Below are 20,769 nucleotides of genomic sequence, written 5' to 3'. Positions count from 1 at the left end.
TATCGTATAGATAAATTCTGACGAAGCTTACCTTCGTTATTTCTTGTTCGATATAACTGTTCACCTCAACGTCAAGCAAGTGTGCGTTGTGATGATCAGAGTTACCATCATATTCTGATAAAATTCGTTGCCTTATTATGCGTAATATAATTTTATCTTCGGCTGGCACGTCAACATACTATGAACGCCATTATTGGCAGCAAGCCGGCATCAGCATGGCTGACATTTCCTCTTCCCTTTCTTTTCTTTCTATTAAACATATCCCCCCCCCCCCTTATTCGTACCTATTGAGGATTCGGGAATGTGCATCAACTGATGGCACAGAGCCGCAGCAAATCCGGAATGGGTAAGAGTGGATACCTGCTAACAGCAAATGTTACAATGATACCAGGAACTGCAGAACAGGGCTTTCCAGCACTCTTCACTACAACTGAAGTCAACTTACAGAAGCAACCATTTAAATAAAACTTTATTTTTTCCTCCATCAAGTATAGGCATGCCATAATTGGCACAGACTACAGTCCTGGACCTCTTCGGCTTTGTGCTCGTCTGACACAATGCCTCACCATGCTTGCGGGCGACATAAACCACTTCGCAACTTGACATAAATTAAATAAGAGGTCCACAAAAACCAGATGACACAGCACTTTTTGAAAGGAAACCACTGAGCAACTCTGCTGTCAGCCTTCTGTTCACTGGCTAACAACTCACCATGGTTTCTGCTCAAGATCCACAACTACGCCGTTGGCAAACCGACATCTTAAAAAAAAATACGTTTTCCCCAGGAAGACACTGAAGCAGGGGCTGTGAGCCTCTGGGAGCATATTTGCTGCTAGGGACTTTCCAAGGGATTGCACAGGTCCTCGTTGCAGCACACGTCGATTCCCATGTAAATCTCGAGTCCCGAAGTGTCCTAGTATAAATGTTGACCTAGAGAACAGCTCATAAAAGCCGTCGTTGCCGCGCACCTCTTCGTAGGATCTCAGTAGTGCGGGACAAGTCTTTGCAAAGCATCACAGTGTGTGGGGATGTGGTGGACGAAGACCCATAACAAGCCAGTACCACCACAGTTCAAAAGTTCTCGTAGTGATGAATGAAGTAAGGAAGCTTTCGGCTGTTGTTGACCGTCTCGCAGGCGGAACTCACGCTCTTGGTTAGCGCTGAAGGGCCGCAGCTGAAGACACCCACTTTGCTTACCTACATGAGGAATTTGAATGCAGAATCTATTAATCTTTGTGTGTGGTTCTAAAAGATTCTTATATTGATTCATAGAGGCACTGGTCACAAATATTGTTCTGCGCCCCCGGCTTTATACCAGGACCATCGGCATTGCTGGTCTGAAAATTCCAATGGTTCCCAACAACACCCAAAAATATTGTTAAGGCCCAATGACGGGAGATCTCGTGAAGGACAACACTGATCCCTGATTCTCTTAAAGCAGGTAAACAGAAATCTTAAAGGGAACTGTATGTAGTGATTAAAGAATGCGAGCGTATATATAGAGCCGAATATTTCTAATTTGGAATGCTGCGTAGGCACGTTTGACAACATATTTATCCTTTGACTTCCGAAATGTATGTTTGCCTTTGTATGTATCTTTTTTCTCTTATAATGTAATGTACATTACTTGACTTGCGCTCTGACCCGCCCTATAACATGGCTATATATTTGACAAAACGTCAGTGCATTCAGTATTCTTTGTTCCAAAGCAAAAGTAGACATACGTAAGAGTGCTGTTGCTGCACGAATTTTAGGAAGGCATTCATATCTGGTCGACCGAAGTGGTTGATTGCTTTCAGACCAGTGAACATGCTTCTATTGGAGATCCTCTGGAAGTGGTTCTCGCAAATATACTGCAAACAGCATCATTAGACATTAGTAAAACCCACGCACAGGATGTCTATTGCAAAACCTTACACGATTGTACAACGGAAAGGTTGAGTAGACGGTCATTATAAAGATTGCACCACAGGCAGCTAACTCAAAACTGATACGTTTCTCTTTTTGCCACTATCCCCCATATAGTAGCCCTTTAAGGATGGCTGCCTTAAAGGAGCAGTGAGGTGACATTTAACGTCGCTCGAAATCCTGCCTCATCTGTCAGGCTGTCCACCAGGAGTCACCATGCAAAATATTTTCGCTCTGCGGTGCGTTATAGCTGTGCAATCGAATTTACAAAAAACAGTCGGAGAATGCAGCCGCGGACGCCCGACACGATTCTTGCGTGACGTACTGGAGGCTCCGTGCCTTGTTTCTTTGCTTTTTTTTTCTTCGCAGCTCACGCGCCGCTTATACATGCTTGAGCTGTGCCGCTTTGCGTCACTGGTCACGTGAGGCGGGTAGCATACGTCACGAAGTCCTCTCGTTCTGCGATGCGCTTTTTCACGAGAACTTTTCAAATGTGTGTGGAACAGAGCCCTCGCGCTTCCTCTGTAGGTCACCTGCGCTCATCGTTCTTTCGCAGGAACTCATTTTTATTCGTTGGAGAACACACTACACCGAAAAACAAAAACAAAAACAAACAAAAAAATGGTGGTCACCTCAGTGCTCCTTTAAGATATTCCTTCAATCATTTCCATGTTCATCTTTAAGATATCCACTTGCCCCACACATGTCGTCCCTAGTCCAGGGATTTTACTGTCATGTGACCTGACTTCATTGTCATAGAGTACTATAAGCTTCTGTCTCATGCAACAAACGGATAACATGACGTAAAAGCAAAGATTATATGCGCGTGCGAGGCGACATACCAGCATCGTCGTCCTCAAATCGAATTTATGGAAGAACTGCGTAATGAAAATGTGGATCTCCAGGACGTTGGTAACGTCCTTGCGCTCCACGTCCCGTAGCACGTCAATGAACCACTCGAAGTGCCGGTGCGAAGGACAGATCCACATGAAGTACACCTGCAATCAGTCGTTTAACTTTTATAAGCCTATTTCTTCGTTGAAGCCCTCCGCGAACGGAGATTGCATTCCGTGCAGCATTATCGTCTAGAGTAACGTACCTTCTTGCAGGCAACGCCGGAGTACCTATTCGTGGAGGTTCCAAATACGAGATCGTTGAGAATGGAAGCATAAGGTGTTACACCTATTCCACCTCCTACCATAACAGCAATCTCGAACTTGTACCAGTCCTGGTTACCGCCGCCGAATGGACCTTCTAGTCTGATCTGCAGAGAGAGGCAGCCATGCCACGTTAGCTGAGACGTCGCACTTCTTGGTAACTCGTCCAAGGTCTCAAAAAATGGGCACGGATCTTCTAAAGTGATTTTCAATGAACAAAATCTCTTGTTCGTTGCTCAAGAGGGACCACTCATGGGTTAAAAAGGATTCCTGTGACGCAAGCAGGTACCTTTGGCATGAGGTTGCCTTGAAGGTTGTTAGGATCGAAGTAGTTCCTCAACTTCCACGTCCACGGACCTTGTGCCTTGACGTGCACGGAGAGATAATTCTCGTGTGGAGCTGATGTCAACGTGAGAGAGTGGTACTCGTTGGGTCTAAAGCCCGTACAACCCAGGCGTACCCACTGGCCAGAGAGGTACTTGAAGTTTGGTGGCCGCGTGAATTTTACTTTTGTCACATCTGGTAGAATGGATACAACAAGGTGTTAAGGCAACACACAGTTCCTACCTATCTGTCTGGTCCTCCAACAAGAGGGATGTAACTCTGGCTGCACTTGTGAATTTTATTGTGCAGTCTTCTTTGGAATCTGTTTATTAGGTTTTGTGCACTGTCGGTGTGTGAGCCTATGTTGTGATTCTTGCTGCTGTAGCAAATATCTTTGCTTTTGCTGTTGCATAAGTTGTTTGATGTTGCGCACATGTTCTTATTGCATTGTAGATTATTGTGACCCCGCGAATACATTTTGGTGGGCGCGTGCGTTACGACGTTAGCTTACGTTTTCTTTTTTTGTTGCAGATTTGGTCGGGTGCCGAATTTAGCCTCTGTCTTTTTTTACTTTTTTATTTTACTTATCAACTTACCAACCTATCAAGTCTTTGGTGTCTCCGCAAACATGGTGCATGTGTGTGAGCAATGGCTACCGCTGTCTACTGCATGTGAGTGTATGGATGCATCACAGTGTCTGATGTCATCTCGCCGAGACTCAGATATAGGCACATTCTAAAGTAAACGCAGAATTTCTCCTTCTGATTGAACTCTTTGTAGCAAACTCGTGTTGAGTATCTGGTATTTGCAGTACACACGTCCGCAAATTTACACAAACGATCCTTTAAGAATCCACGAGGACCAATGGTACGCCACACAGATTCCCGCGACCAAAAGTAATGAGAGAAGTATGCGTTTATTCTCATCATCTTTCTGCCGTCCCTCTGCCGTGGTACACTTCTTGGTTCCTTACCTTCGTTGAAACCTTACCTTCCCTATAAGTTTTTTTTTTATTATTTCTTCAAACTGCTGTAAGTGAACTTTGCAGCCTGTAGGCACTGCACTCTCGACAAATTTGAATAAAAATTACAGGAAAGCTAAGTAATCTAAAGTTATGGAAGTTTTGTTACCTGACGGAAGTAGATCTGTCTCTAAAATGTCCAGCTCCATGTATTTGGTCTGCAAGCTGACAACCTTGTCCAGTGTGAATATTATCGCAGGTCCAACGAAGAACATCCAGAAGCGTGGAGACTACACACAGAATAGAGATGTCATCAGTAAAAAAAGAGGGATGCACATCCAAGCTACACGTAAGAGGGGGCGCTGAAGAGTTCTCGACATGGAAGAACGTGGCCTAGAGCCATAAACATTTATTACAACGCGACATCAACCTCGAAGTTCAACGCACTCGGTACATCGTTCCTGAAGCTTCTCTAACCCTTGAAAAAAGGAATCCGACGTCGGCTCTGCGAAATATACTTTGGCTGCTCCTACCAACTCAGATTCTCTTTCCTTTCAAACTTTTTTTCAGGTTTGGAATCCAAAATAGATAATGGGGCAAGATCCATCGTGTACGGTGGATCCTCAATTCACTCAAATAGCAAGTCTTTCAGAACCTGCATTGTCTTGTCTTCTTTGTGAGCCGGAGCATTGTTCTGCAAAAGGAGAACGGCTTTCCGTAGCTTTCCCGCGCCGTTTTTCTTTCAGAGCCTCCTTTAACCGACAGAGCAAGCTGCAGTAGTGTGTTGTGGTATTAACTGTTTCAACCTTCTGGAGATAGTCAGCAAAACATCCTCCCTGACCACGAAAACCGTGGCCATGACCTTTCCCCGCTGGTCTTGGATTTCTTCGGCCTCAGAGAAACCGAGTGCCACCTTGGACTGTTCTTTTCCCTCAGGATCGTAGTGATGCAGCCTTCTTTTATCAACAGCAACAAGTCGCTCAAGAAAAGTGTCATTAGAACGCTCAAAATGCTGCACAATCAACTTGGACGCATCCATTTTTGGCGTTCTTTTTCATCGGCATTCAGACACTTCGGAACCCATTTGGTTGACAGCTTCCGCATACCCAACTCTTCGTGAATTATAAACCCAATGCTATCTCTGGATATGCCCAAGGTCTCCGCAATTGTTTTAGCCGAGATTCGCCGATCTGCCAAAAGGAGGTCATAGACACAATCAACAATTTCGTATGTGAGCACCATTGGAGTCTCCATGGGCCCCGATCTTCAAGTTTCATATAGAGATCGTTATCGTTACATTTAAAGTTCGCGTGCTCCGAAGCGGTGGTGGTGGTGGTGGTGGTGGTGGTGGTGGTGGTGGTGATAGGGCTTGCCGTTGTCGGCCTCACGTATGTGGGCAACGTCACGACTCACGCCCTGGGGGAATGTGCGAAGCGGCTGTGGTAGGCTCGCGCACGAGGTCATGGCGAATAATGGGTCGAAGTGATGCATTTAACGGCGACCAGCTCCCGTGGCTCAGTGGTTAGCGTGCTGGCCATGTCACGTCGAGACTGGGAGGTACCCGGGTTTGAATCCCAGTGCCGGCTGTGCTGTCTGGGGTTTTCCTGGGTTTTCCTCAGACGCCTTCAGACATATGTCGGCACAGTTCCCTTAGAAGTCGGCCGAGGACACACATTCCCCCAGGGCGTCAGTCGTGACGTTGCCCACCTACGTGAGGCCGACAACGGCAAGCCCTTCCACCACCCACCACACCACACCACATTTAACGGCGACCAGCGTGGCTCAGTGGTTAGCGTGCTGGCCATGTCATGTGAGACTGGGAGGTACCCAGGCTCAAATCCCAGTGCCGGCTGTGCTGTCTGGGGTTTCTCTCAGACGGTTTGGTGTCAAAATTCCTTCGCTGAAAATTGGCACACCACTTCTTATTGGTTGAGTATGGTGTGCACTCATAGATTCTCCTTGGAGTTTTCTTCAGCATGATCGGAACTTCATGACGGGACGAATTCAACCTTTGATTGACAATCCTTGACAGTTTCACGCTTGTAGCAAATATGGTACTGTTGATAGCCCCGCGCATGGTAGTGCGTAGTCCAATTTGTCTTGTGACGAATTCAACCTCTCCATATTATTTTTTCTTCGTCAACATCAACATCAACATCAACGTAAAGTATGTCTGCCTGTATGTGTGGCGACATGTTGCGCGTGCCGCGGGGTAGGAGTGCCCTACGTAACCGGAAATTTCCCTTCTATTTCTATTTCCTTTCTACGCTGACGAGATCGCGTTCGTATCAGGAGCCATCCAATGGCCATGGTGAAAGTATAAAAAAAAAGATCATTGCTTTGTAGTGATAGTAGTGGCTCAGTCGCCTGACAGACCTGCTGCACAAGAGCACGTGCGGTCACCACCCGATGGAGCCCGACGAGAGCGCGTGGAGAATAATACATTCTGTTCTACATTATGTCCCATTGGCTGCTTCATAAAAACTTCATAACAATATTGCATGGAATATCTAATACAGGTTCAGATTGATATTCAAGTCGCGCCATTTGTCAGGACATGGCAGTACACATAGTTTACTTGGGTTGCGTTTACACAACAAGTTTAGTGTATCACAAAGCTAACAGGATTGAATCGAAACACTTTTGTCACCATGCTCTGTTTCCTTTACCCCCACCTGGTAGCAAAGGCACCCTTATGAGTGTGGTATTTGCGTTACCAGCGATGCCTTCCTTATTTAAGAGCACATGAAGGTTTATATCCAGCGCGAACGTCGTACATCGACCATGTTTTCGTCGTTCAATCTCCTCTCCCAACGCCGGCGATCATAAGCAAACACTCACCCCCCGAAGCGTACCACGTGACCCGCCTGTTGCTATGGTGATGAGCAGAGTTAACGCAAACCTGCGAATCTGCGACGTGCTGTGAACACGCCCCTAACCGTTCAAAGCAACGCACACGAAGGCGGAGCGAAAGCCAACTTGCGAAATGCAAGGAACCTGGAAGTGGGCCGAGAACTTTTCAGCACGCCTTCGTAAGTGTGACTGGCAGTCATGTCATCACTAGAGCGCCCTGCATATGGGCAGGTTGCGCACGAAAAATCAAACTTCACCGGCGTTATCATGTTAACTTTACGCATTAGGCGACGTTATTATACTACTAGTGCTTGGTGGCATCTTACCCCAGTCAACTTTGCTTGACCATGAAGCAGGCAGAGAATATAGAGTAGAATGTATAGGCTGTGCGTCATCCAGAAATAGCTGTACGCCTTCTGCCGTATTTTCGGGTGTGCAAAGATAAAAATGATGCACATTACAATGAAGAGTCCCACACCCGTTATGCCTGCAGAACAAAAGATAATTTATGAGACATCAAAATTAATAAATATAACAGAGAGAGTCAGGGAAAACCTGCGATGACTCGCGTACACAAAAATGTGTATAGACAGCTGGCTCCTAACTCTGGTATAAAGACTTGAGGCGCCCACGTACGTACTCGGATAGAAATCATTCACTCAACTAACAAGAATCACTGCGCACCGGCTTACCTGTAACTGTTTGGAAGACCCAGAACGTAATCGTGGATTTGAAATCAGAACTGCGAAGCAAGAGAGTTCGATTAGCATGTAATATCTTTGCGTAATGACCCGTATCAAGTGAATAGATCTTGAAGAGACACATACTCGAAGTGCATTTCCTTTGTCATGCATTTGAGGTGTTCTGCCGGCTGCGTCGACACGTGGTAAAAGTTTATGTAATGCCCTACTGTGTGTACCACTGAAAAGCAAGCAAAGATTCCATTAGCGCCTGGAAGCGGCCAGGAGATATCGGGGTAAAACGCCTCTCTTTTGTCGCCCTTTTGGTGCTTAGAAACAGAGACATCGAAAACAACTGGAGATATACTTGGAACACTAATTCCTTATTCATGTTTGCACCATCAAGCACCTGTGGCTGCGAGTGGTGTGCAGATATAAGCGGATGGAGAAAGGACAGCAGGAAGGAGCGGGATTAGTACGCTTCCTAGGTAAGCTTCTGGGAGAACTGTACGAATACGTCTGTTTTTTGTTTGTTTGTTTTTTCTGGTGGGAAACAGACGAGAAAGATCGGACAGCACAACCCGTGGTAGGATTCGAACCCGCGACCGACCAGTCTTTAACATGACCTTAATGTGTTAGCGCCACGGAATAACTGTGGGTGTGAGCGGCGTACAGGCGTGGACAGATGGGGAGGGGGCAGCAGGAACTAGTGGGGGAGGGGAAGTAGGGTTAGTGTGCATCCTGGGCCGACTTCGGGGAGAACTGTGCAGCCATTAGTCTGGAAGTCGGCCAGAAAACCCAGGGAAAACCTCAGATAGCACAGCCGATGCCGGGATTCCAACTCGCGTCACATCCCGCTCGCTACGCCACGCCACGCCACGCGAGCTCTGGCCTATTGTGATACGAAAGGAAACCTACGGAAACTTAAAGGAAACTAGGCAGACTGCCGTCGACTTGCTATTCCCCTAGAAAGTCGGCGCCAGCCAGACTGCTGTCTGTTGGCTAAGTTCAACAGGATAACTTACGGCTGAAGAACAGCGCAGTGAGAGCGACGATCTTGTGGAACTGAACATGGGAGTCCAGTGGGATGTATTGCTGAAGCGGTAGCTCTCGGATCTTCGTTATGAGATTTCGACACATGGTGAGCAACAGCAGGGAGTAGCAGAAGGACAGGGACGCGGCGGACCCTCGTGTAATGGAGATGCCGACGCCCATCACGTGCCGCAAGTCCATGTGCTCCGACATGTAAGAGTAATCTGAAACATATTGACATGTCACCGTTAACTTCAATTGTACACCACCTGGCGGTCTTGCTCTCTTCGTGTCGGGCGTCATTGCGTGGGAACTGAGCATTAATGTCGACGAGTTTCTTTATTGTTTTTCGTTTGTTTACTTTTTTTTTTCTCAGTCCTGCTCATGTTCCATTTGCTTTCAATGCACCGGATAGTCGGAGGAGCAAAAGAACTAGAATTGCTAAAGAACTGTGTTCGCTTTTGCGACCCTGATGCATTATTGCCCGTTCGACGACTATTCTTGCTGACACGACCTAGTTGATGTAACCACAGCTCCAAAAGAACAGACTTCATCGAACTGGTAACAATTTCGGTTTGCTTACAGATGTATCGCTCGATGAAAAGCACAATCGTGATGACATAAAAGACGAAGAGATAGAAAATGTGTTGCCGATTTTCCTCCAAGAATGTGGTCAATTGGTTCCATTTGAGAAGCGCCCAAGATGGCGGATCCTCCGGTGGCTGGTTGATCTGGAAGCTCGTCATCCTATGTAAACGGAATAACGTCCGTTACAACACCTTTCGTTATACTGCATGATAGTGATCTGTTACCTTGCAACGTTCGTTGATGTGTCTAAGAAGTTCTGGTTGGCTCCTGAAAAGCACCAGTAGAACCATTAAGACCTTAGGTCACGTCATAGCAAAGGCCACGATGACACAAAACTGCCAAGTTATTTTTGTTTCACAATAATGAACACTGCACAACTCTATGTTCAAAGCCAGAGGTGGTTATCTCAGTGTTCCTTCAATTCTCGCTGACTCACACCAATACTTCTGACACAACTTAACTACATGTGAGTAAGGACATCAGATCTATCTCGTGAGGATCATCAATAAAATACTTTTCCTGGTACCCTCGGCGTGTTCTGTCATACTTCTGCAAATAACAGCCAGTAATCTACCGCCAAGCATACGATGACTTTTGTATGGTATACAGTATAGCATTGCGTACTGCGTGGTACACAGTATACGATTTTATTGTCTTATTTTTGGTCTGTAGCCTCTTTACGTTCCTCTCTTAACCTTCACGAAAGGAACACATTTGACTACTTCTATCGCATGTTTCCAATTCTACTTGCTCCTTCTCGAGTAACAGAAAGTAAAGACCTTTGCAGTCGAGTCCAATCGAGATGAGATCGCCACGATGTTCCTTCATCATCTGCTTGAAATCGTCGTAGTTGAGCTCCTCCTTATTCTCCAGACCAGCAGACGCGTACATCCCACGAATGATGTCAGTAGTTTGATATTCGCTCAGAGAGTTTGTTCTTGCAATGTCCACAAGGGACCTGAGCATCTTAGTCAGCTCCTGCTTGTGAATGACACCCGTCCCGTGGTTGTCGCACATGTCGAAGATGATACGGAACTTGTCCTCGCTCTTGCCTGTGGACAGTAAGGCATGTTTCGGTCAAAATACACTGCGTCGTAGCTGCTGATGGCCACTGCAAAAAAAGACACATACGACGGTATGTTTCAAAGAAAGACTACCTCTTGTAAACAACACAACGGTGTCCAAGAACTCCTGGAAGCTGATTCGTTCGTCCTTGTCCTTGTCCACACAGTTGAACATTTGCTTGACGAACAGCGAGTCTGGCTTCATGCCTAAAGCGTCCGCGAACTCTTGCTTTGAGAGTGACGTCCGCATCACCATGATCACGTCGTTTCCCACATCTTCGAGCTTTCTCTTCTCTCCAGGTTTCAGGCCGAATGTCTAGATTGTAGTGGGAAACAGAAACTGACCGTGCTTTCCAGTGGTGTACATTTGTAAGAAAGATGTCAAAGCAATGCGAAGTCTGATTTCGTTTGTTTCGCGTTGCCTCGACATGCAAGTCACCCAACACACTCTACAAAGGGACTAGTATATGGCCGCAACTATGTTACGTGTACAAGCATCCCGGAGAACCAGATATCTGCTTACCAAAGCGTACGCTTCCCTGAAGAAATGCTCCAACCGCTTCTGCCTCTTTTCCTTGGTCTCGGCATTGGCCAGCATGTTTTCTCTTGTCGTGTTTATGCTTTCCAATGTCTTTTTTCGATTCACGAGGAAGCTCTCCAGCTTCGTCAGGAACTTCTTGCGCGAATGAACGCTGTCGAACTGAAGGACCTGTAGAAGAAAACACAACACATGTCCATGTAGCAGAGGAGCTTATCCTGTACCTTCTATGCGAGTCGCATCCAATAAGGGCGTTTGTCTACGTCTTCTGAGGAATGTTTCGCACCTGAAGGGTTCATGAATCCCGTCTGTTCAATGCATACCAAATGTCACAACAGATATACGAACACGGCCGACAACATATTCCAGAACCTCGTGAGAGTCTTCTCATTGTTAAACGTAGATAGGTCTAAGTCTATGCATGAGTGTCAAGTCCCAACACGTATTTCAGTGCCATGAATGCGTTACGATCATGGGGAAATTTAGCCTTTGGTTTCACACTTTATTATGTAAGCAAGGCATAAAACGAAAACAAAAGCTGTTCAACTCTAGTTTGTTTTCTTCACATATAGTCTTATTAGTCTTATAGTCTTATGCACAATAAGACAAAGGAGTTCAAGAGCCTCACCAGGTCATGATCCCTCGGAGACCTTACGAGACACATCGGCTTTTTGGCAGCGTCAGTTGTAATCTCAACAACCAAAGCGGACACAGACTTAAAATCGACTTTGCGAAGAACTTCTCCTTTGCGGTTCACGGTTGACAGCGACTCGTCAGGTCCAATCTTAACCTTGACGAACCGTTTGTGGTTTTGGTGAAGCCATTCCTTGACATCTGTGGTGGGCGAAGGATACAGCTGATCATCGCTGCTCTCTGGAGAAATGCGGTCTTGTACTTACAAAGCTTGTCGTAGTTCTTTCCCATAACGACCTCCTTTTTTGCCTTGATGTTTCTTCGCCTCCTGTTCTGCAGTTTGATGACTCCATATCCCAGTCCAGCACAGACTTAAACGAGAGGGTGCGTGTGAATTTAAATATGCAATGTGTCCGCAAGTGTCATTTTATTTCACACAGAGAACTGCGCTATGTCGTGGATCGAATTCACGAATGCTTTCGAATATTTCGGATTCCTTTCGAATACAGCTGCTGTGACATTTCAAGTGTCGCTTAGGAAGTATCGAGGACGCAGAATAAGTGCAACTGCAGCAGCTTCCTGCATCTCATCACAGGTCGTCTGATTAATTTCATTTCGATATATTAATTGTAACAATAAAGAATAACCCTATTTTTGGAGAAGCAATTTCACTCAACCCATGACGATGAAGCCTGGTCTTTGGCACAACAACAGGACATAACAAGACACAACACGAGCTCCTAAGCTCCACTAAAATCTTCATGCAACCTCAGCATGATGAGTCATTGTCATGTCATGTCTTTGATGATTCATCGTATAAACTAGCAGCATAACTATGACATCCAAATGTTTAGAGTCATCTAATTAATTCAACTGTCGAGTAAACGGTTTACAATGTGTAAAAATGCGCTTGAGAAAGAACATTCATGAGTTCGCTTCACCTGGTAACAGGGAGAGACGAACTAAAAATGATTCGCTGCAAGATTCGCTAAAGTAATCAGCAAGTAAACAAACAGAAGGACTTACTAATAGGAATAAAAGCTAGAACGAGGCACGAGTAAATGTAAGCAACTTCATTTCCTCTGAAGTAGTCCCATCCGTCCAAGATCATGCAAGGTTCCAGAAGGGAACTGTTGATCTGCTGTGGCTGTGGACAAGGGTCACCTGGGTGAAGACAGAGTACAAGATTGGCAAACACGCATCAACATCTTCAGTATTCAGCATCGTCGCTCAGCACTCGCTCTCAGCGCCGGCTGCTGGCAGTGTAGATACAATTATACTTTGTCTCTCGAAGTCTCACTTTCGTAGGGCAAGTATTTACCATTGACATGGAAGAACACGTCCTTTTGTATTTCGTCAGGCTGGATGTCCGTTCCTTGGATAATGATGTCGTACATGGTAATTTTGCGAATTTCTTCTATTTCCTCCTGTGAGAATATCCTGTAAAAAAGAGTAATCGTATTACGCGCTATTACACCCAAATGTTCGTCTTTTAGGTTGTTGTTCAAACGCGAACTTCGCTCATAACGCAGAACGCTTCGAAACGTTTCCAAGCCTTTTATAACTTTCTTCGTTTTGCTACGGCAAATGCGATACTGTTCAGCCGTCTCCATCTTCAACAGTGCATCAAAGGCGACGACGAGGACGATCAGAAATCGGCATGAGGGCGGCATGCTCTCGTGATGAGGTTGCCGTGGCGCTCTTTTTATAAGTGTATTACACTGCTTGAAAGAGATGAACCTGCTTTTGTCACCACTTTTGGTTTCGTCACTGTATGAGGAACCCGGGTGCAACAATACTTGGGATTGTGAAACTGTGGTACTCGTGGTCCAATACATCCGATGCACGCCGGAGTATATCGAGCAGAAAAAAAAATATTTTCCTATGTGGTGCAGTTGACGAGGTTGAAACCGTTCAACAAACTTCCGCGTCAGGCTCTGTCGTCAGAGGACGGAGAGCTTCGGCTATTCCCATTGGTTCTCGAAAGTACGTGACCTTGATGTCGGAGCCGGATTGGTTCCGGTATTCGGGGTGCCGATTTTCTATGTATATCACCCCCCTTGCCGCAAACTTTGAACGCAGGTTCGTATCGATCCCTATGACAGTCCTTTACACTTTTCCTCCAAACATGATGCGAAGTGTCACCCCCCGTCTTAATAACTTAACGAGAATGCCAAACCAAATTTGTTAACAGTTTCCCTGTTCACGTCAACTGTAATCAAATTTCGGTGCGAGTCACGGTTAACAGTGCAAATGGAATATCATTCTTTCATGAACAAACAGTTTATTTTAATTCCTGTTTGCTTTGTCACTGCGAAACAACTCTCGCTATACGCGACGTACGATTATGCACATATTGACGCATTGAACAGCACAGCGGGCGACACATCCATCTAGAAACGTCTAACATGGAGCAGCCGAGATACGATTTCTCTCCACCCTTTTTTTTTTTATCAAGAGCCGTGGCAACAACAAATCGTGAGTTACCAAAGAACGGTCTTCGACCGTTTCTTTTCTTTGCATTTTTTTTACCAACAACCTTCACACAAGGACATACTTTTCACCTGTACACACGTCAGTTTCGGTTCTAAGAAAAGCATTCACGCATCGACGATCACACAACGTCCAACGACATCTTTCGTCTGACAACAGGATGCGCGATTCCCCCCGGGAGCGAACGCGGCCGTTTAAAGAGACCTTGTGATCAACGCAGATCCGGTGGACCCGGCTTACACCAGCGCGATGAGCAGATGACAGTAATCATTGGTCGACGAGACCTTCGACAGTGATTTTCCCTTATTCGTGACGAAAGAGTAGCTTTCCAACGAAAAGGTTAAAAGGTGAAGAACTGCCTCTAGACACGTAACCGGCATCAACTGTTGTTCTGTAGATTGGCACCCTGCAGACATCTTTTATGTCTTATCTTGTTTGTTCGGTTCTTTATTGCCATAACATTTTCTGTTGTAGTGAAGTAGTGGAGAGCTTGTTGCAGCTAAAGCTATTTGTAGACGCGCATGCTCTAGCATCATGAAACACCCCATCTCATCGTCATCATCTATTGTTGTTGTTGTTCTAGCATCATTCGTGTCGTCAGAAGGGCTTTCGGATCATATCACTTGGATTCCAAGGCAACGTAAGGACCCTGTTAGTTTCCGAAGTTTTCAAACACACTTACGACGATTGCTGTAGTACTCACCCGTTGTGCACGTTCTCAAACCAGAAACGATCGGCGTCCCGAAGTCGCTCGAACTGTTCACGAATGATCTTCCGGAAGAGAGGTCCTGGACGGCCGTCATCTGACTCCAGCATGCCGCCCACGAACAGATCGACTTGGTCCAAGCGACCCTTGTACAGCGATATGAGCTTCTCAAACAACTGAAACGATAAGAATTGAGAAAAGTGAGTATTCGTCTTTACATATAAAAGCGAATGACAGCTACAAAGAAGAAACATTGCAGAAACATATGCAGACACGCAGCATTGGCACCAACAACCATTCTATTAACAGCATGTACCAGCAGTTGAACTTCGGCGCTATGCCCAAGACAACATACTGTTGTAGTAATATCGTGTAACAGTATTATTAACGCGGAACAATAGAGGTAAACACCAATAGGGTAATGGTGGGTAGTCAGGTAAACCTCAGGACTTGGCTCTCTGTTTGGGGTTGTACCATTCGCCACAGTGTACGCATGGATGGATGGATACTATGCATACCACCTATGCTCAAAGGTATCAAAGATATTTACTGGAAATGAGGCATTGTCCTCAGCATAAATTTATGTAAGGCCGTGTGTATCATACCGTCCTCGCTCGAAGGGGTTTCGACGCACATGGTCCAGTACGGTACGTAGTACATCTACCTAACAGAGCAGTCCTAAAAGGCCGCTCCTTGCGCCACCGTAAGTCGCCAAGGCTAAGCTACCTAATCCTAACTCCGTGATGTAATTTTCTCGCATTATATCGTGCACAAGTACCGCGTCCGCCGTTCTATATGCATGTCAAGTCATTCAGCGGGACAGACAGCACGCAGCAAAACGGGTTGTCAAGGGTCCTCAGCATCCTGCTGCGCGCTCTCGGACAGCATCACGCAGGACGACGTCACACGGGCGACAACAGGGTGCGACGCTATCCGTCAACGTCGTGCTTAATCCCAAAGTGGTTCCATCAACGCTCATAGAGGAAGACACTCTACTCTAGAGTAACAAGGCCCGTTCGCGTCGTTAAACACGAAGCTGTACCACGTATCGATGACCTGCTGGAAGCCATAGATTGAACGGCACCGATAGCCGGTGATGTCACGATTATTATAATTATTCATGTCATGTCTGGCCCGTCGAGCGAGTATCTCCATACAACCTGCTACAATGTATTTCGAGCGGCAAAACGTTTTATGCGCGCATTTTGTCAAGGATTTATCAAAACTGCCCATGATTTTGATGTCGTAGTGTTTATCCACCGGCGTCACCGACTTCGTAGCTATTTCATTTCTTTACGGGTCGGTCCCCATATCTTGATCGACAATCCACGTACGGTGGCACGAGCTATAGCCGTCGGCGACAGAAACATGATAGAAGTCGAACAAGACTCTGATGGTGGCAGCCACGGCATCCGAGTCAACAACGTAAATAGGACGCCAGGCTATTAAAAAGTTTGAATAGTGCCATCCGGGCATCAGCTCCGGTAGCAACCTGGGTGATCAGCTCCCTTCATCATAATTACAGGGTCTGCGATGAAAGCTCCAATCTGAGCGAATGAGTTCCCGTAGACGGACTGTTGACGGAAATTTGCGTAACTCGCGTCGTCCAGACGTGTCAAGCGCGTATCGATCATGTCCGCGTGCTGCCTGCTCTCGTTTTGGCGGAACGCAAATACAGTAGCAGAAGCACTGACTCGAAAAAAAGAAAAAAAAAAGACTAGGTACCCGACTAAAGAGCCCTTCGACGGACCACATTGCAAAATATAGAATTACAGCGCAAGAAGATCGTAGAATTAGTAATGGTTCAATTCATCTACATTTGTTTTCTTTGAGGTCAGCAGCCGTAAACAAGGACGATTTTTTCTGTGATAGCAACCATTGTTCTGTGAAGCAGCCATGGCTATGAGCTCTATACAGGCGCGAACAGACGGAGAGAGGACAGCAGGAACGAGTGAGAGAGAGAGAGAGATAGAAGGACAGCGCGTCCTGGGTAAACATCAAGGGAAACTGTGCCGACATCTGTCTGTATTGTCACCTGGAAACCCACGGTAAACCTCCGACAGCACAGCCTGTGGTAGTATTCGAACCTGTCACAATCTGGTCTTCAGCATGACCCTGAAGTCAACACTTACGCTATATCCACAACGCCACATCGCACGTACCAGGACGTGGGTTATCACGTCCCTCTTTGACGTCAATGCGCAAAGCTCTTCAAGGCAATGAAGGCTATGGCAACCTAGAGCTATGTCTAAGACACATCGCCTGTGGCGATGAAACTCCCCACTCTCTAAGGTCAAAAATAAAGTTGTTGTTTGTCTAAGACACTTAGAGAAGGACCACAGGGCGCACATGTCGACGGTGTTCAAGCTGCGTCGCAAAGTGTTTGGGTTATGGAGTTTTCAAGAAACAAATGCGGCAACCCAGACGTACGGCAATGGCTCACTCGACTATACTCGTATGTGATACACTGCACACAGGCACACAGATCAGCACTGTACACCGCGTTCGCATGTTGCAACTAGACAACAGTGGTACTTGCTTAGATTTCCCTGGAACCTGGAGTTACTGGCTCTTAGTTTATTTAAATTAGGTCTAGGCTCGGTGTAGGTCTAGGCTCGGTGTAGGTCTAGGTCTACTTTTAGACTTTGTGGCCTAAACTAAACGCTGTCTTGTATACGAATAGAAGAGCGACATCTCAGGTTGTCGCTTTCTATCTCGAACAACTACTGCACATCCGCCTTAAGATCGTTATGTGATTACTATGTAATTTTATCGCAAGAAGAATAAAATGATACATCTACTACGATGGTCATCTCAAAAGTGTTTTTAGTTTCCTCGATGGAATCTTTTTTTTTTTTTCTCTCTCTCTCTTCTTGCATACATCTGAACGTTGGCGGGAACTTCAAACCGAATGCTCGGATGACATATCAATATAGAGGTCAAATCAAGCTATCTCGAATCGATTATCTCTCGTTGCATCTCAGGTTCTAGTCGAAGTGGCAAGCACAACCATTACATGTTGACCAGCAGGACATGATAAGTCTTAAACGTCTTAGTCGCCCCAGGATGTTCTGTCTAGATAACTACATTCTCGCACGAAAAGCCAGATGCGACATTTCTAAAAAGGCAACTAATTGCGTGATCCCAATTAAGCATCGAGGTCTTTCCATTCGGTCTAATACATTATGATACCGGCGTGGCTCATCAATAACGAGATTGCCGGCAACCCCTTCGGCGCCATGAGAGCTCCTGTGGGAATTCTTGGATTGCGTGACATCGCGGACTCTGTCCTAACTTTTGAGAGCCGAATCAAGCCGGCTTCTTTCTTCCTGTACACTATTTTTTCCGTAGCATAGCTTTTGTAGTCAGACGAAGTGTTGTCACGGAAGGATGCAGTTCGGCTCTATTATGAATTAGGAAAGCTCGTGATGAATTACTCGCGGAGCATTTAGATATTTTTTGTTCATGATAACTTTTAGCCGTGAGCCGTTAATTATAATTTTCTCTCTTTTTTTTTTCTGTGCACGGCTCTTACCCTTTTTTGACAGCGAACCGCACTTGATTATAAGCCCTAACTTCCAGAAAGAACTGTGCCATTCTTCCAAACAGAGACATCGAAGAACAGTCGTCACTGGACCTATAATCCTGACCAGAACAAAACACTAGTCGGTACGACCTTGGTGCAGTCATCAAGTTCCTCCTGGACATGGGATCAGCACATGGCGTTCCTGGTGAATCTCATTGTCCTAAGGGGACTCTCTTTGGGACACTTTTAAACCACCTCAATGTTTTCCTGCCACCCATCCAGTTCACACCTACAATGCGTTCCATTGCCGATGACGTATGCCTACGACGCGATGCCCCAGCAAACGAGTTCTCGAAGTGCTCCTGCGTGCACACTTCCCATTACTGACTGTTTCATTTGCAGAGGTTAATTTGAGCACTTTTAACATCATTTTTCATCAGACTTCAATAATGAGACTTCGACGAGATGGCGAGTCTCGTGCGCATTTATCAAGGTAGCATTGTAGCAGGGCCACCATCGAAGACATACCCCATTTTATGCGCATTAAATCCTAGCGATTCTCCCTGGAGCATATTTTGAGAAGACGAATTTTGTGCAAGCATCATTTGCTGCTCACCTCAGCAGAAACCAGGTGCGTGTTAGGGTAGAGATGGATATCGCGTCTAATCTTGAGCAACGTGATGGATGCTGACGTGGTTTCATAACTGCTTGATTAATGACTTGCCAGAGTCCCATTAACGTTAGCGATATCGCCGTGAAGGATTGGAAAGTCGCATGGATTCACCAACTCCGGAGCCTTTAGGTTTTGGTACGATAAGAGAAGAAGAAACTCGAGCGAGTATCCGCTTTTGGTCGTTGCATCCTGTTGCTTGTCTATCGATATAGTAAATATTTTTGTTCCAGTTGGCGTCCTGACGATCAACTGCGTAACTTTGAGGCTGTTATCATTCAGACCTCTGCTTCATTCTCTTCATCTCTTAGGTGTGCCTTTCTTTTATCGCTGCCCTCTTACTTCCAGTACGTTCTGAGAGGATAACTTGCAAATGACAAATCGTTATTTCTCAATGTCGCCGTCAGGCCACCTCATCTATGCTAGCGGTCTTAAACCCCAATCTTGACACAACGACGCGTCGGTTTTTCTTTTCTTTTTGTGTCATCACCATGGCAACCTAGCTAAAACGTGGCCAATCGTATTTGTGGACAACGGCCATCAGCTGAGGTAAGGAGGAGAAAAACGGCTTTCTTTGGAGAATACAACTCGGGGACAACAGTTGATAATGAACAGTGGTGCCACAGGATGAACCTAGCGGTGAAGCGGTGAAGTTTCTGTAGTTCTGAGATGCTTCCTTGAATTTGAAGGCCCTACGCCCCTGCATGTTATATGACCTGCCTGGTTGAACGGGGATTATCACAGGTTTTCTCCTTCAAGGAAATGTATGCCTTCTTCCGATACGTAGACTGCAAGAGCCCGCGCTATTGGACTTTTCCGCCGCTGATCGGCAAAAGGTGCCGGGAAAACAAGAAAAACAAAGGCAAAGCGTCGCACCCGATGCCATCGGCAAACCACTTCAGATTGAGAATTACAGCACTTCCTCAAGACTCCATATCGACAATCTCTGGAACGTACCACAGTTTCGAGTTGCGTTCTTCTGTCCACCGGACATTCGCCTGCAAGTCGCAGGAACGTTTCGATTACTCCACGTTGGGGCCACACCCAGAGAAACCCACTAAGAGATTATCGTATCAGGCTTGCAAGTAACCTTCCTCTTCGGGGGCGTTGGTGTCAGGCCACTCCTCCTCGCAGCAGCGTCCCTTTAATCCGTTGCTCGCCGTCACGCGATTTCTGGTTGATATCGAAGTTCACGCGCAGTCTTTAAACGAAGCGATTACGATATGAAAAATAGCTCACCAAGTCCGAGAGCGCAAAGTATTTTAGGTAACGCGGGCGGTCATTTATTGATAGAACTGCTAAATAGAAAGCGAGCTTGTGACTAGAATACATGACGGTAAAGCCACGAGACTAGAAACGACGAGAACACACACACTCTGTCTGTCTGTCTGTGCGTGTGTTCCCGTTGACCATAGTCTTGGGCTTTTACCGTCCTGCATTTGTTGATGCTGCTGGAAGCCCTTGTTAACCACAGGCGTGACTTCGTGTTGTAATGTGATGACAGTGTAATTCGTCAACGCTTTCTTCTTCTTCGTCGTCGTCGTCGTCGAAGCCGGTAGTGGTGGCGGTGCTGTGGAAGAGCCCACCGTTGTCGGCCTCACAGAAGTCGGCAACGTCGCGACTAACGCTTTGGGGG

At 46.2% G+C, this 20,769-nt stretch overlaps 1 protein-coding gene across 1 annotated transcript in view; it reads right to left on the bottom strand.

The window, feature by feature from the left end:
- Positions 1–451: 451 nt before the first annotated feature.
- The window catches only part of LOC135367213 (dual oxidase-like), a 106,244-nt gene continuing 85,926 nt past the window's right edge, over positions 452–20,769 (bottom strand). Inside the window, exons 12-31 of the mRNA XM_064600372.1 lie at positions 14,935–15,113; positions 13,060–13,178; positions 12,765–12,902; positions 12,005–12,109; positions 11,734–11,939; positions 11,091–11,276; positions 10,661–10,883; positions 10,283–10,555; positions 9,728–9,770; positions 9,499–9,662; positions 8,909–9,139; positions 8,031–8,124; positions 7,896–7,945; positions 7,530–7,690; positions 4,520–4,640; positions 3,355–3,584; positions 3,008–3,172; positions 2,751–2,906; positions 1,725–1,853; positions 452–1,197 (exon numbers count right to left, since the gene is read on the bottom strand). Of these exons, the coding sequence (XP_064456442.1) occupies positions 1,072–1,197; positions 1,725–1,853; positions 2,751–2,906; positions 3,008–3,172; positions 3,355–3,584; positions 4,520–4,640; positions 7,530–7,690; positions 7,896–7,945; positions 8,031–8,124; positions 8,909–9,139; positions 9,499–9,662; positions 9,728–9,770; positions 10,283–10,555; positions 10,661–10,883; positions 11,091–11,276; positions 11,734–11,939; positions 12,005–12,109; positions 12,765–12,902; positions 13,060–13,178; positions 14,935–15,113 (3,099 nt within the window). The 3' untranslated portion in view covers positions 452–1,071. The remainder of the gene's footprint in view (positions 1,198–1,724; positions 1,854–2,750; positions 2,907–3,007; positions 3,173–3,354; positions 3,585–4,519; positions 4,641–7,529; positions 7,691–7,895; positions 7,946–8,030; positions 8,125–8,908; positions 9,140–9,498; positions 9,663–9,727; positions 9,771–10,282; positions 10,556–10,660; positions 10,884–11,090; positions 11,277–11,733; positions 11,940–12,004; positions 12,110–12,764; positions 12,903–13,059; positions 13,179–14,934; positions 15,114–20,769) is intronic.

This window comes from Ornithodoros turicata, chromosome 8, assembly GCF_037126465.1.
Source record: "Ornithodoros turicata isolate Travis chromosome 8, ASM3712646v1, whole genome shotgun sequence".
NCBI lineage: Eukaryota > Metazoa > Arthropoda > Arachnida > Ixodida > Argasidae > Ornithodoros > Ornithodoros turicata.
This window is presented reverse-complemented; position numbering and strand designations above follow the sequence as displayed.